This window comes from Blennius ocellaris (assembly GCF_963422515.1).
Source record: "Blennius ocellaris genome assembly, chromosome: 7".
Classification (NCBI taxonomy): Eukaryota; Metazoa; Chordata; class Actinopteri; order Blenniiformes; family Blenniidae; genus Blennius; species Blennius ocellaris.
The window spans coordinates 16,159,689-16,173,758 of record NC_137656.1 but is presented as its reverse complement, the minus strand read 5'-3'; the positions used below and the strand labels follow the sequence as shown (position 1 = coordinate 16,173,758).

General features: G+C 41.1%; 1 protein-coding gene across 1 annotated transcript; it reads right to left on the bottom strand.

Annotated features, from left to right (window-relative positions):
- Positions 1 to 675: 675 nt before the first annotated feature.
- On the bottom strand, positions 676 to 5,731 carry foxn4 (forkhead box N4; the record flags this gene model as incomplete). Its single annotated transcript, XM_080499824.1, has 9 exons — positions 676 to 926; positions 1,015 to 1,407; positions 1,527 to 1,734; positions 1,830 to 1,926; positions 2,024 to 2,151; positions 2,255 to 2,365; positions 2,450 to 2,562; positions 3,202 to 3,368; positions 5,652 to 5,731. 9 exons carry the CDS (start codon positions 5,729 to 5,731, stop codon positions 676 to 678), a joined length of 1,548 nt encoding a protein of 515 aa, XP_080355950.1.
- Between the last annotated feature and the right edge of the window lie 8,339 nt (positions 5,732 to 14,070).

The window sequence follows — 14,070 nt, the reverse complement described above, 5'->3', positions numbered from 1 at the left end:
ATCGTGTTAATGAACATAATGTACATCTGACCTCTTGACACGTTAATCACAGAGTGTAGAAGAATAATGTTTAAAACCCGGATGTGTTGGCACAGTTCTATTTTGGAAGAAAGTGGGTAAATGCAGTCAAAAGAAAGCTTTTCTGTGGCAAAACAACATTCAAATATATATAGAGAGCAAAAGATTGATAGTCATTTTCTCCAGCTGCCTTTTATAAATATAAATAAAACATCACAGCAATGATATCTAGCACAATACAATAGACAAGAGATGTCAAGCTACATTATGGACAGGCTTTAAAACGCAGAGTGAACAATAGAACAACTGATGGTTGCTAACGAACACATAAATCTCCAGAGTCTTTGTACTTATACAGGCTTTGAGTCTTTGCTTGGCAAAGCTAGATGCTTGACGTTTCACATGTTTATTCTTACATCCTCCTTTTTTCTTTTTAATTTATCAGGAGTTTTAGTTCTTTAAAAGCAGTTTTCTTGCGAATCATTTTTGGATTTTTATTTTTTTTGCCCCAGCCCCCCCCCCCCCCCCTAAGTTATTTTGCAGGTTCACACATTCCTCTTTAGAAACACAAGAAAGCAGAACTCCTCAGCTGGCATCTGCAGATATCCGAAGAATGTTTAATGAATCGTGTCGACCGCCATGAACAGTTTGGCTGCTTTAAAGAAGCACAATAGGCTTGCTGTTGGCTGATGCACCCATGCACTGGGACGACAGAGGATCCTGGGAAGTGTAGGAGGCGTAGAGCCCGGTCACCTGCACATCTGACAGCGGCAGGTTCGCTCCACTAGAGGGGTGCTGGAGGGCGGCTGTTCCCAAGTCACAGTCTGATAGTCGGAGGGGCGAGTTACTGAAAGTGCCCAAAGCATCTAGGTTAAAGCTGTCATCCTTCATTTCTTCCCACAAATTCCCTGAGCAGACAAAAGTTTAGTTAGTTTACAGAAACAACATTCCTGCAGTCATTTTGAAAAAGTTGTCTGCATTAAAACATACACTTACCTTGAAGGGCAAAGTCCATGATGCTGGGGTCCAGTGCGTCCACCTCTGTGTGTGAGTCACTGTGCACACTGTAGAAGTCCTCTGGGGGCTTGCTGGGCTGCTGGGTGAGCGGGCTGTGAGAGAGGTCGGGGACTGTGTGGAGGGGAGGGGTCTGGGCTGGAGCAGGGGACATGGGGGCAAGCCGGGCCTGAGCCTGGAGCTGGGCCTGAAGCTGGTGGTGCTGGTGCATGGGTAAACATGGCAGGGAGAGCGTGACTATGGGTTGAGGGTGCATCTGGGCTGAGACGGGCAGCGGAAGGCCTGTTGGGCAACTGGGCAGACGAGTCATGCCGGGCTCTAAAACCTTACGTCTGCAGTTCTCTGGGCGGTCTGTGATCAGTTTGTCCAGTTCATCTGTGGGAAGCAAAACAAAGCAAAAACATGGCATTGTCAGTTGGGGTTTTTTTTTTTTTGATGACTTGCCGCCTGACTGAGCATTTGACTTTTCACGTAGTACAAGATACATTTCTGACCAGGATTAGCCATGCTGCGGCGGATGGCTGGGAGGTCCTTGCGTTTCCACTTCTGCATTTCTTCTTCCATCTTGTCAATTTTGGCAGGGTTCAGTGCCCATAGACAGCCCTTTCGGGACGAGCTGCTTGTCTTGTTCTCCACCTTCTCAAAGCATTTGTTCAAGGATAGGTTGTGTCTGACAGAATTCTTCCATCCATCAGGTGCAGTCTGCAGGCGAAAAAGGCAGTGTGTATGAAGTGACAACAGTTATCTCCATATTGTTTTTTTGTTAAATCTCCTGCGATAAAAGTCAAGTATCATACCTTAAAGTAAGGAAAATGTTCCTTCATAAAGCTATAGATCTCGCTGACTGGGAGGCTGCCAGTTTTGCTGTTCTTCAGAGCCATGGCAATCAAGCAGCTGAGGAAGAAAATATTTTAAATACAGATGACCTAAATATGCAGATTCAGGTGGATATTTTTTAAATTTTCTTTGAAAAATGTGTTTGTGTGCTGACCTGTAGGAATAGATTGGCTTGGGGAAAGACTTGGGCTGCAACTCCTGGTCTTGTGGAGCCAGGCGAGGTTGTGTAAATAGACTTTGGTTGTTAAAAGATACATTGCTATAAAGCCCACCAGCCGTGCACTAAAGAGAGAGAAATCCTGTTAACGCCACCATTGGAAAAAAAAAAAAAAAATCATCCACTTTTTTAAAAAAGCAGTTTCTTCATTGGGTTCACATGTATTACCTGTTGCCCAGTTTGGGTGAGAGAGTACACCTGCTGAGGTGTCGGCTGGTAAACTGAGGTAGGGCACTGGTATCCAGGAGAGGGCAACCCATTCATGGAGAATGGAGACATCTGTGAAATGAAGGGATATTTTTGGATCAAACTGAGCAAAAGTTTGATTGGATGATTTTGTTTTACACTGTTTTTAATACGTACGCTTCCACTGTGGGTGTTGATTATGCTGATTCCCAGGGGGCTGTGCTGCATGCTACTCTGCAGGTGGAGCATCGAGCCTTGACCCGCGGTCATCGTCATGTTGCCCAACTGAGCTGTGAAGGGGAGCGGTCAGAAAATCAAGAGTGAGTATTAACTGGGCTGTTTTCCTCTCTCTCTCTCTCTCTCTCTCTCTCTCTTCTCTCTCTCGCTTGCTCTCTCTCTCTCTCTCTGGGGGGGGGGGGGGGGGGGGGGGACAGGACAGTCAAAAACAGAACAATAAAAGAAACAGGAATGTAATTAAGAAATAGTTTCATCTATGTATGTCTATGAATTTATAGCTTTTGACAGAAGACTAAGGCACATTGTATATTGTATATTGATGCTGCAAAACATTTAAAACCACTATTTGTGTTTATCAACACTGTGAGTAACTTCAGGCAGGAAACTGTAATACAATTCTTTATGAGTATTTTTTCATGTGAAAAAATATTCTAATATTTGTTCCTCACTTTAATTAAATTACATTTTTCATACAATTTGTATAAGTATCTGTCTTTGTTTTGACTCGAAACTCATTTGTAGTAGCAAAAAAACAAACAAAAAACCAGCCGTGATCTTTAGTTGTTATTTCTAAAACTGTATTTACTTCTGGACAGAGCAGAAAATCATAGGAGCAGATTGGTCCTACTTTGTCCAATCAGAAAGAGGTTGCAGTTTTTGAATGTTGCTCTGTCCCCTCCCTGTCACCTCACCTGTCTGTTGCTCCAGCAAACTGCCCTGGGAGGACCCGTTACTGTGGCCTCTGCTATCAGCCATCTGCTGGAGCCGGGGCACATCCACCGAGGTGAGCCATGACAGAGACTGCAGGTCCCCAGGGAGGTCCTCCTCCCCCAACTGGGAGGGGTCCGTGGTCAGAAGCCTTTAAGAGACGTGGAGGAGGAGGAGGAGGAGGAGGAGGAGGAGGAGGAGGGTTGCAGGGTTAATAGGGCTGGCAAATCAGACACACGCAGATCATGAGTGGAATTTAAATCTAAAAACTAAAAAGTTCATCCTTCAAAGTCAAAACCATCATAATGAGACTCGGTGTAGGGAAACAGAGATGAAAGCCGCTGTGCATTAGCCTTCTAGGGTTTAACGTAAGAAGATTAACGACAAGTGTTATTTAGAAGTGACAGTTTAATTCAACAATGAGGGAGTTAAATAAGCTTTGTTGACACAGTCACGTCTTTTGTTGTGTTTTTGTTTTTTTAAACTATTGATGGACACTGGTATCTTGTTCATTTTTTAACACCTCCTTTGTTTTTCCTCCAAATAAAATAAAAAAAAAACTAAATTTGATACATTTCATGTTTTAACATTTATTAGCAAACATCAACAGTCCTTCACGGAATAGTATTTTTCAGTTTATCACAAGTTTAAGCTAAAAGTAGATGAAGATTTTTGTTTAACCACTGCACTGCCAGGACTAATCAATTTTCAGTTATTACTTCTTTTATACAGCAAGCCTCAAAGGGAAGGGGAGAAAAGAGAGGAATCCTCTTGAATCCTCTCCAGTCTTAGCTGTGCACACACTTACTGCACAAGTGTTTGGTAATTGGGGTCGCCATGACAACTCACACTATTCAGTTACTTTGTGGATCCGAGGACAGTGCACGGTACTACCCCCCTCTCTCTGTCTCACATGCACACACCAAATCTCCTAATAAAATTTAAAAAAAATCAATCCTGTGTCAGGTGACCACGGTCTCTCCTTACCCATTGGCTGAATCATAAGTAAACAACCCATGAGATCGTTTGAAACATGGGACAGCAGCACATGTTGCCTGCAACAGTTGGCCTTGTCTATTGAAAAATGATCACCTATTGTGTCCCAAACGACAAATCTGCCCAGTGGCACGTGGCTCTATTGTCTTCCCCAGACCCTTCCTTGATTGTCTCTGTCACTTCTTTTCTTTGCCCGGCCCTTGCATTAATCTGTTGGAATGACAGCCTTCACATTAAGAGGGACAAATAGGATACCATCTGCTTCCCTGTCCCTTTCCAGCCTCTATCCTTACTGGCACCCCAACCCCCTCCATCATCCCCCCCCCTCTGGCCCCCCTTAACGGGGAAAATCAAGGGAGCCTCAGACCGAGGGGGGGGTGCAGATGTAGGTTGAGGTCAGGACTCTGTGTTGGCCGTCTAAAGAAGTGACATCATTAGTACCAGGAATCAGCAGCACATGTCCTCAAACAGTTTGCATCCATATCACTGACTGCCTGCTGCAGCTTAGAAGTGATTGTGTCTCATTTCAAAGCTTCATACAGGAAGAGAGGTTTCATCACTATTCTGTTTTCTCTTTTTCATTCATCTGTGAGTTTTTTTCCTCATTTCTGACACACACATAAAAAAGAAAATGTAATATAGCTGCCTGCTGGTTTATGATGAATACATTTGAAAGATGAAGTGACTGCAAAGATACTGAAACACTACAAAGGTGCACTCACTGAAAAAGTCCCCCGCTGCGAGATGTACACAAGCACTCAATCCGCCACAACTATGCACAATACTTTATATATATTGTAGATTTTTAGGAATTTTAGACAAATATTCAAGGCTTCTATCACCCACTATGAAGATAAACTGCTGAATTAAAAGCACAAAAACGAATTGCTCACTGATAGAAAACATGTTGAGCCAGTGTCACCATGTATCATCCAAGCCTTCCCAGCAGTTCGACAACACTAAATATTGCGCCTCCTCCTTTCTTTTCTCCCCTCCTTTTCTAATTGGGAGCCACTTGTGCACACTGGTGACCTGGAGCGCCCCGTCTCCCCCTGAGCTGGCAGGCCAAGAGGCTCAGGCTCTCCGTGCGACGACAGCGGGAGTGTAAACAGAGCTGATGGTTTCTGACAGATCCATTCAGACTGAAAATCATTTATTCTTTGAGATTTTTTTCTTCCCTCTTTTTTTTTTCATGCAACTCGCCCCATGCACAAAAAGAGCTGTCCATCTACCATTAGATTAAACATAGTGGCTGAGACAGTTTGTTCCAAAATCCACTTAGAAAGCGCCTAAAAGGGTTCAGTCCATAAAAATATGCCTTTCATCTATTGAAGTATCTCAGAGTTGAGGGTTTTTGACAATATGTAACAGGAAAATTACCACAAGTTTAGTATCCTGTTATTATATTGCCAAACATAGTTTAAATCAGGGATCTTACCTGTAGTCCTGTGGAGATGGATGATGCCCAGCATTCTCAATTATTCCTGACATCCTGGAATTTATTCCACCTTCTATCATTTCCTAGGATGTGTCGTACCAGTTTAGGAAAACTGGAAAAAAAAAAAAAAAGGAAAGTTTAGTAGTGTGTCCTTGGTGAATTTTCAAACTAAAGATAAACACACACATTTTACAATAAATAAATAAGACTTAAAAAAAACCCAAATAAATACAAAAACAATAATGTTCTTCAACTGGTATCTTCTCCAAGTAAATAAACCCGATGAAACAACATGCACGTTTTTGAAAAATATAGAAATACAAATTAAAAGCCACCAAAATCATTAATTTATAGCTTGATAAAAAAAAGAATAAACACATACAAAAGATGTGCCTTTGTTAAAGCATTTTTCATATATTTTGGATTAACTCATCCTGATTATATTTGATATATATGTAATAAAAGTAACAATATAGCTCAGATTTGTTCAACACACCGCACAACAACTTTCAGAACAATTAGCTCATATTTTGTCAGAAACTCTAGATTTACACGCCTTGTCACTTCAAGCTGACTGCTGAAATTCATAGTTAAAGGCTAAAAAGCTTCAAAATGACAGCTGGCTCCACTGAACTAATCATCCAATGATAACTGCGATACTTAAAGGGAAAGAGTGTAAAAGAAATCACCTGTTTTGGTTGATAAAGAAGAATGTGAGAGCCGGTCCTGAGCTCCTGTACTGTATTTCACTGTGTTGCACTTGATTCTCCCAAAAAACCGTTTTTAAATTTCCCTCTCCGGAGCTGTCCAGCGCTCGGACATGCGCAGTGGAGACCTCAGCGCAGCTCCAAGTGGCCCAGGGGGCAGGAGGGTCCCATCAGTTTGACAGCTGGTGTTAACGCAGCTCCTGTCACCAACGTCGGCGACATCCACACCTCCAAGAAACCAGTGAAGTACCGAGCCTCGGATCTTTTGTTTTCTTTCACTTTCTTTCACTTTCTTGCAAAACTTTGCGGGTGCGACTTCAGGTCCTTCCTCCAGCAGCAGCAGCAGTAGCAGTAGCAGTCAAACAAACGCCCGTTGTTCTACAATTCGACTCATAATCCATCGCATCAGTGTGGTCTTTGCACGGGATGCTCGTGAAACAAATGAGATTTCGTGTATCTTTGCAGGTTCTATGTTTCACTCTCTCCTGTGCGCATGATACTCCATCCGCGCGCCGGTGCGCACTGCGCGCGTCGATAATGCACAAAACACACGTCCAGGCCTAAATCCTGTCCACCCTATTTAAAGTTAAATAAAATCTATTTAAAAAAAAAATTAAAATCCAGCCTGTTTTTAAAAAAGTTGTAGCTGATTTAACACAGGCGCGGAAAATGACATAAAAAAAGCAAACCCAACAGAGTTAAACCAAACAAAATAACAACCATTAAATATCCTTTCCCCCTTTCTCCGTCTGTCCTGCGAGGTTATTCCCTGTAACTCCCTCAATCACGACTAAGACGTTGTGAGTCGCCACTTGTGGTGGCATCTGTATGTGTGTGAGTGTGAACTTTTTTTTCTTTTCTTTTTTTTTTGTAAGGGAAGTGCTTGTAGATAATTTGCTTCCCGCCGCCGTGGCCGCGTCCTGCTCCTCTCAGCAGTGGGAAAAAGAGCCGGGGAGGCGGGCAGGGAGGGCAGGGGGCCCCGGGGGCTGCAGCAGGAGGCGGCAAATGCTTACACTTGTCTGGAAAGTAGGTCCACTCCAGGACTGACAAAAAAAAAAAAAAAAAAAAAGAAGCAAGACAGAGCTCTGTCTAAAGTGACAACACAAATCAATCCAGTCCCTGGTGATGCACAGCATTGTTTTAAACGATTGCACTGATTTAATGCATGTTCAAACTAAACTTATTTTCTAATAAGGGAAGGGAGGCCATAGAGTCAACCCTCGAATTGTGGAAACAAATAATCGTAGTGATATTATGTGGAAAAGCAGTTATTAGCAGTAGCTACTTTAGTTTATGTACCCTTTTCACTTTTGTTTCTGGGGCGCCATTAAAGATGTCCCCAGCAGGTAAAAACTTGCATGGTTGAGTCTCCATAATAGATATTAATGTTAGAACGTCGCATAATTTGACGAAACCCAGTGAGGGACAATGTATGGTCTCATTACCAGTTTCAGATTAAACTGCCACAGGAAATTAACGGGGAATTCCTGAAAGTCTTTGGGGAGACTGCAGTGACAGCGGTATCAGCCCCATGGGACCCTACAGATGGCAAATCGGCCTGTCACAATAGGCACAATCAATGATTACATGCATGAACGTAACGGACAAAAACAAGAGCATCCTCAAAAAGCAGACCCTTGAGGTCCTAAAGCCCGCTGTGTTATGATCTGGAAACAGGGGCAACAGAGAAAGCCAGGGCAACACGATGATGATGATGATGATGATGGTGATGATGATGATGATGATGATGATGATGATGGTTATGGTGATGATGATGTAATTCAGTTGACAGTCTAAGTGTTGCAGCCAGTGTCCGTGAATGATCAAGTGTTGATACAAATCGAAGACACACTCGACTACCTGGGATGATTTGTTGACAAGCAGCACGAGAAACAACTGTGATTTTGAGTAACTGCATTGATGTCTGCAAATTTTCCCACAAAAATACCAAACAACCACAGTGTGAGGATTTCATGGTTTGGTTTTGATATTTGGTTTGGAATAAAACAAACAGTAGGATTACTCCACTGTGGACATATTGTATTATTTTATTTTAACCTTCTTATGATGCAGAAACATAGTGTCCTGTTCCATAATTGCATTTAATGTCATTATGATACTTAAGTTATTGGAAACACAACAGATTTGTTTAACTTTGTTGAATATGTTTTAATTTTGACTGTCCTAAGGTAATTAATGTCATGCATGGGTTTTCAGGTACTCCAGTTTCTTCCCACATGTCAAACACATGTGCATTTCTAGGATACATCTCTAAAATGACTAGCAGTGAATTTAAGTGTTTTTGGGTGTCTGTCTCTGTGGACTGGTAAAGCGAAAAAAACCAACCCAAAACTTGTTACTTCAAAAAGTAACTCATGCATTACTTTTGATAATTTCTCTTATTTGCAATATCTTAGTAGTTTGCATGTAGTGTCATTGCAAAACATGGTGTCTTAAAATATAAAACGTTTGCCCTCACAAAGAAACAACAAATATTTGATCATCAGCACTGCAAACCTACAAGTGAGAGTATCTACATTGTAGTGTTTTTAGTGGGTATTTTATTGTTTGATGGTACTGTAACAAGAAATGATAAAATGTGTGTGTTTTGGTCAGATTCTTGCCACTTTTCCTGTGATTGGATTGTATAATGAGCATGAAATGATGAATTAAAGTCATGAAGTTAAGAAACATATTTCACAACACCAATTTTCAATCTACAAATTCCAAATTCCAAATTCCAGCAATGATTTATCACAGTCAGAAATAGTTACTGGGTAAGTTCATTTTGAGAATTTATTATAGATTTTGTCTGAATGAAGACTTTGTGGCGATTTGTTAGAGTGATGAACAGTACTTTTATTACACAATCTGTACGCTATTCATGAGGTTATACCAGGTCAAAGTTATACCAGGTGTCTGTTCACATCCATCGGTTTCCCCTGAAGTAAATAAAAGACTAGATCTGCTGCTGTTGAATAGATGCTTGTTTCTTTCCGCTATTAGTAGTCTTCCCGCGTTCCCCTGTTGAAATGTGAGCTGTTTTATACTGCTGTCTGCAGACGACTGTCTTTGGGCACCTGTTTCTATGTGATAACAGTGACATCATGAAGGTTTTCACTTATGTCCAGGTAGCGTTCAGTTCAATGAAAGTAACGACAGTGACCAGTGGGTACCGCAGAGGGCGTGACCTGGCTGCTTGTGGTGCACTCAGACTCGGTGCCACCAAGAGCTGGAGGACTCCCTGCGGCTCAGGAACACAGGGTGACTGCTCTCTTCTCTCATGCCTGCTCAGGAGTAATGGGGAAACAATGGGATCACCGCCTGAGGGCTGGCCTGTGTTAGGAGCCTGTGTTTTTGTCTTGCACCAAGTGTTTACTGAAAACACACCGGATCCTCTGAGAACGAGGTCAGCTCACCCCAATAATCGCCTCTGTAGGCAGAGACACAGTGTCCCCCTAGAACAACATGTCACCCAGAGTGACCCTCTGGCCACACAGAGGAAGCAGCTGTCAGCCATGCTTAACCAAGGCCCAGCATCAGTGTGCTGCTTTGTTTTCCAGGAAAGCTTGAACCGAGATGTGCGGATTTTCAGGCCTTGGGTTGGCCTGTCACAGGTCACTCAGCTCCAGACAAGTTACAACAGGTCCGGGTGTAGTTACACTTTCACAAGGTAGAGATAATGATTAACTGGCAATACTGATGTCTGGTTTGCAAAATAACTGTATACAGATATTATATCCACGTGTTTAGAGAAACAGTCCAGTGTTGATAATAACATGTTGAGAATGGGCTCAACACTGAAAACATACATGTAATTGGTAACATTTGATGTGCTGCATAACTAAATCCCAGCCTTCTATAACAGGGTCAGTGCACCCAGAAAGGAAAATCTTGTCCATGTCAGTATCTAGTGTCTGCAAATGATTTTTAGTTTGTTTGTGGTTATATTGATATCTAAATACCCCCACCCCCTCAAAAAAAGTGAGACTTTGTCTCAAGAAAATCGTTTTGTTTGTTTATATTTATATTTTTCATGTTCAAAATAAATCAAAGAGCAGCAATATGCCATAACCATCAGACTTCATAAGCATGTAAATGAGAGCTCAGATATTCAAAAGTTTCAGTTTATGCTTTGGGGATATTTTCATTCGATATTGCTTATAAACAATATCTCATTTGCAAACATTGTACTATTGCTATATTCAAATAAGAGCCACAGTTACTTGTAATTCTACAGGATCTAATTCAAAACACATTAAATAAATGGATCACCACATTATGTAGAATTGAATACAGTAGAATTGAGTTCAGCATTGTTTCAGAAAGAAAGTTACAATATATAAAATGGTTGAATGATGTGTGATAATATTCCAGTCATAAAGACTTTTTTCCAACAACAATGAAAGTTGTTTCTTTCAATAAAATATAGGTTAGGATATGACACTATTACATAGTAATAATTTCAAACCCTAATTTTCAACATGTACATGTTTAAAAAGCTTAATTATCTTAGTATTTCATCTGACAATGGCATACTCTTGAAATGTCACTTTGTCCTTCTGTCCAGCTCTTTTCTTGTGTTTTATGAAGTCTTCGCCATTTGTTTGAAAAAAAAAAAAAAAAAAGCATTCCCTTAAATGAATTACAGCACTGTGAGGGTTTTTACCATCTATAAAGCAACTGAAAGACTTGACTGGATTGAATGTTTCATGCATCGACAAAGTATTAGTCAATACTGATTAAGCACAACAGCCCCATGTAGATCCCATTGCAGCATCTTCTCTCTTACAAAGCATTGATGTGGAAAGACTGCTGAACTTCCCAGTTCTGTTGTCATCAAGGATCAGAGAAAACCCAATCTTGGATTTTTAAGAAAGGTCAATGGTATTGACCTTTGACTTGACCTGTGTCAACACCAAAGGCCCTGGTCAGAGGAGAGGTCAGAACCTTTTTGTGCCCTGTAGGTTAACGATGGAGCAAAAGTCTTCTTTCTTTCCGCAGCTCATGGAGTGTAAAAGAGTCTTATTGCCAAAAGTAATTTAATTACATTTTTTTTATGTGGCACGACCTGCACATGGGGTGCCCTCTCATAACGGCACACAAACTTCCCTGAGTCAAGTTGACTGAAAAAGATTGTGTTTTGCTTTTGCAGTGGTCTTTCAAGGATTATCCAGGCTGACAAATGTTTTTTTTCCCCCTACATGCTGGTGTTTTGCTAAGAAAACATACAAGTGAAAGTAGTTAATTTACATATTTTGAGGTGTTTGACGAACAATTATTAAAAAAAAAGTTAAATTGGAAATTCAAATTGATAGAGGGATACAATAATGCATTAATCGTGATTTAAGTAGTGTCTGGGTAAGAAATCGTCTTCCAGTGTTCTGTATGTTATAACCTCAATGACAAGCACTTCAGGACTGAAATGATGACGGGGCCCAGTCTTCGTTACGCTGCTCTGACCAATTAGAATAATGAACTATGGAAGAAAGAAAGATCCTAAGAAAAGGACAGGGGGAAAGAAAGAAGGTCTTGGGGAAAAGATGAATTAGATAGGAACAGAGAAAGAGAAATAAGGGGAGGGGAAACAGTGAAATGGACACAAAATAATACGCAGAGAAGAGAGAGAGAAAGAGGGGTGGGGGCAGTAGTGGTGTGATGTGAGTGTTATCATCAGCTCTCATTCTCAGCATGGAATCTATAATGGGAAAATCAACCTCTCTGACTCCTGTGTAATTGGATTTGCCGGGTCTCGTGCTGAATCAGAGCCCAGTGGGTAGCACAAAGCTTGTTAAGATTGGACAAGCATTGCTGGGCTGCTGGGCCGGGGGAGAGGTGGGGCGATGACAGAGGTAACCTTGACAACTTTTCTTGAGTGAAAAGTGAATAATTCAATATGTCGAACATTCATCTCGTCACATGTTGTAGCCAATTGACTGAATGCTCACCAAACAATAATCTAATCATAAACTGGGTGAAACCTGAGCTTTTTCCTCACATTTCCGTCACCAGAGCAGAGAAAAAGGACACCTGAGTTACCTGGGAGAGTCTGTTTTCTAACAGATGTTACCAGGTTACAGGAGTAAACACGTTGTTACTTCCACCCAGTCTGTCCAACATGCTGTCATCATTTTCTCTCTCTCTCTTTTTTTTTTAAAGAACATTTGAATTAAAACTTATATAGTCATGAATCCTTATTCTCACCACATATAAATAGCCTTGAAACAGGCACAGCATTGTGACGTATGTGAAAAGTACTATAAAGAATGGCTTTCACTCTGTCCCTCTTCAAACATTTCACAAGCTGTACAATAGTCACCCTGGCTGGTGTGGCTTTTGCGATAGCATTTATGGCCGTTTTATTCATGACCTATTTTCACACTTTGAATAATTCTTTGTATCAGTGAAGGGTCTGCGATGATCACAATGGAAAATCACTAAGAAAGAATGTGTGATTTATATTGCATTAGACCACGTTGCAAGAAATGTACTTGTATACCTGACATGAAATCAGAATCAGCGCTTTCATGATCCCTTGATATTTACATTGCTGCCACCAATAATTTTTTGATTTTGAAACTTTTGACCAACTTGTTGAATATTGACCTGATGATGCTAAATTAATCTAAAACTAATCATCACATGTTGAGGACATCAAATGAAAGAGCAAAGAATACAATTTATTAAATGAAATACATTTTATTTAAACGCAAAGCTGACCGCTCTGCTGGACTTAGATTTTAAAATACTTTTCTTTAATGTGTTATGTCCGGTCTGCTTGTGACTGAGCAGGGGGTATACATTTTACAACCCCCTGCAGTGAAAAAAATTTAACAGGGGAGTTATGCAAATCAGAGGGGGGATATATCCCTCTAACACCCCAGCAAATCATGTCCTCCGCGTAGTGCACCTATTAAATATCAGCTTGGCCTTTCACTGTCTCTGTGATAATTTATTGATATTAGTATGGATGTGTTAAACTAATGTTGGAAATGTTGGAACATTTAAGACATTTGTAAAGATTTTTGAGGCGTTAATGATTTAGATTGGATAGGATTGCTATGAAATTGGTACATTTAGTGGCCATGAATGTCCCTTCAGCCTTTGTGTGCAAACTGTATGAACCTTGTGTTTCAGCAGCTCATGAGACAAACTGCTTATAACACAAATGTAGCGCAGTCAGGCAGGCTCCAGAGATAAAATATGGGAATCACAAAGTGCCCAACTCTCACCAAATCTCTTATTCAGCTAAAGGTCAACACATTTCTTGTCATTTCGATTGCTCCAGCTCTCTAATTATATACCACCCACAATTCCTGCGGTGATAAGAATAGACATTTCAAATAAAGGTGGCGATAAGTGTACTCACTGAAGCAAATAATTTGGTAATTGCACTTGGGCTCCAGCCTGGTCACATTTTCCAAAAGTGTCAAGCACTGGCAGCTCAGGCTACAGCGCAACACAAAGGAGATCTCCGGACAAATATTGTTATACTGAAAATTAAGGCAGTTGGTTATTATCCTGTAATGTACCCAGTTAATCAAAGATCAGTTACCAGACCTAGGCTGTGCCAGCTGGAAGAGTGAGACTGGAGGCTTTCTGCTATTGGCAGTGATGTAATGGAGCTTAGAGAGAGAACGACAGAATGAAACACTGAGAAGAATAAGAGTGGGTAAGGGGGATGGTTCGATTGGCGTGGTTTGGATCCTGTT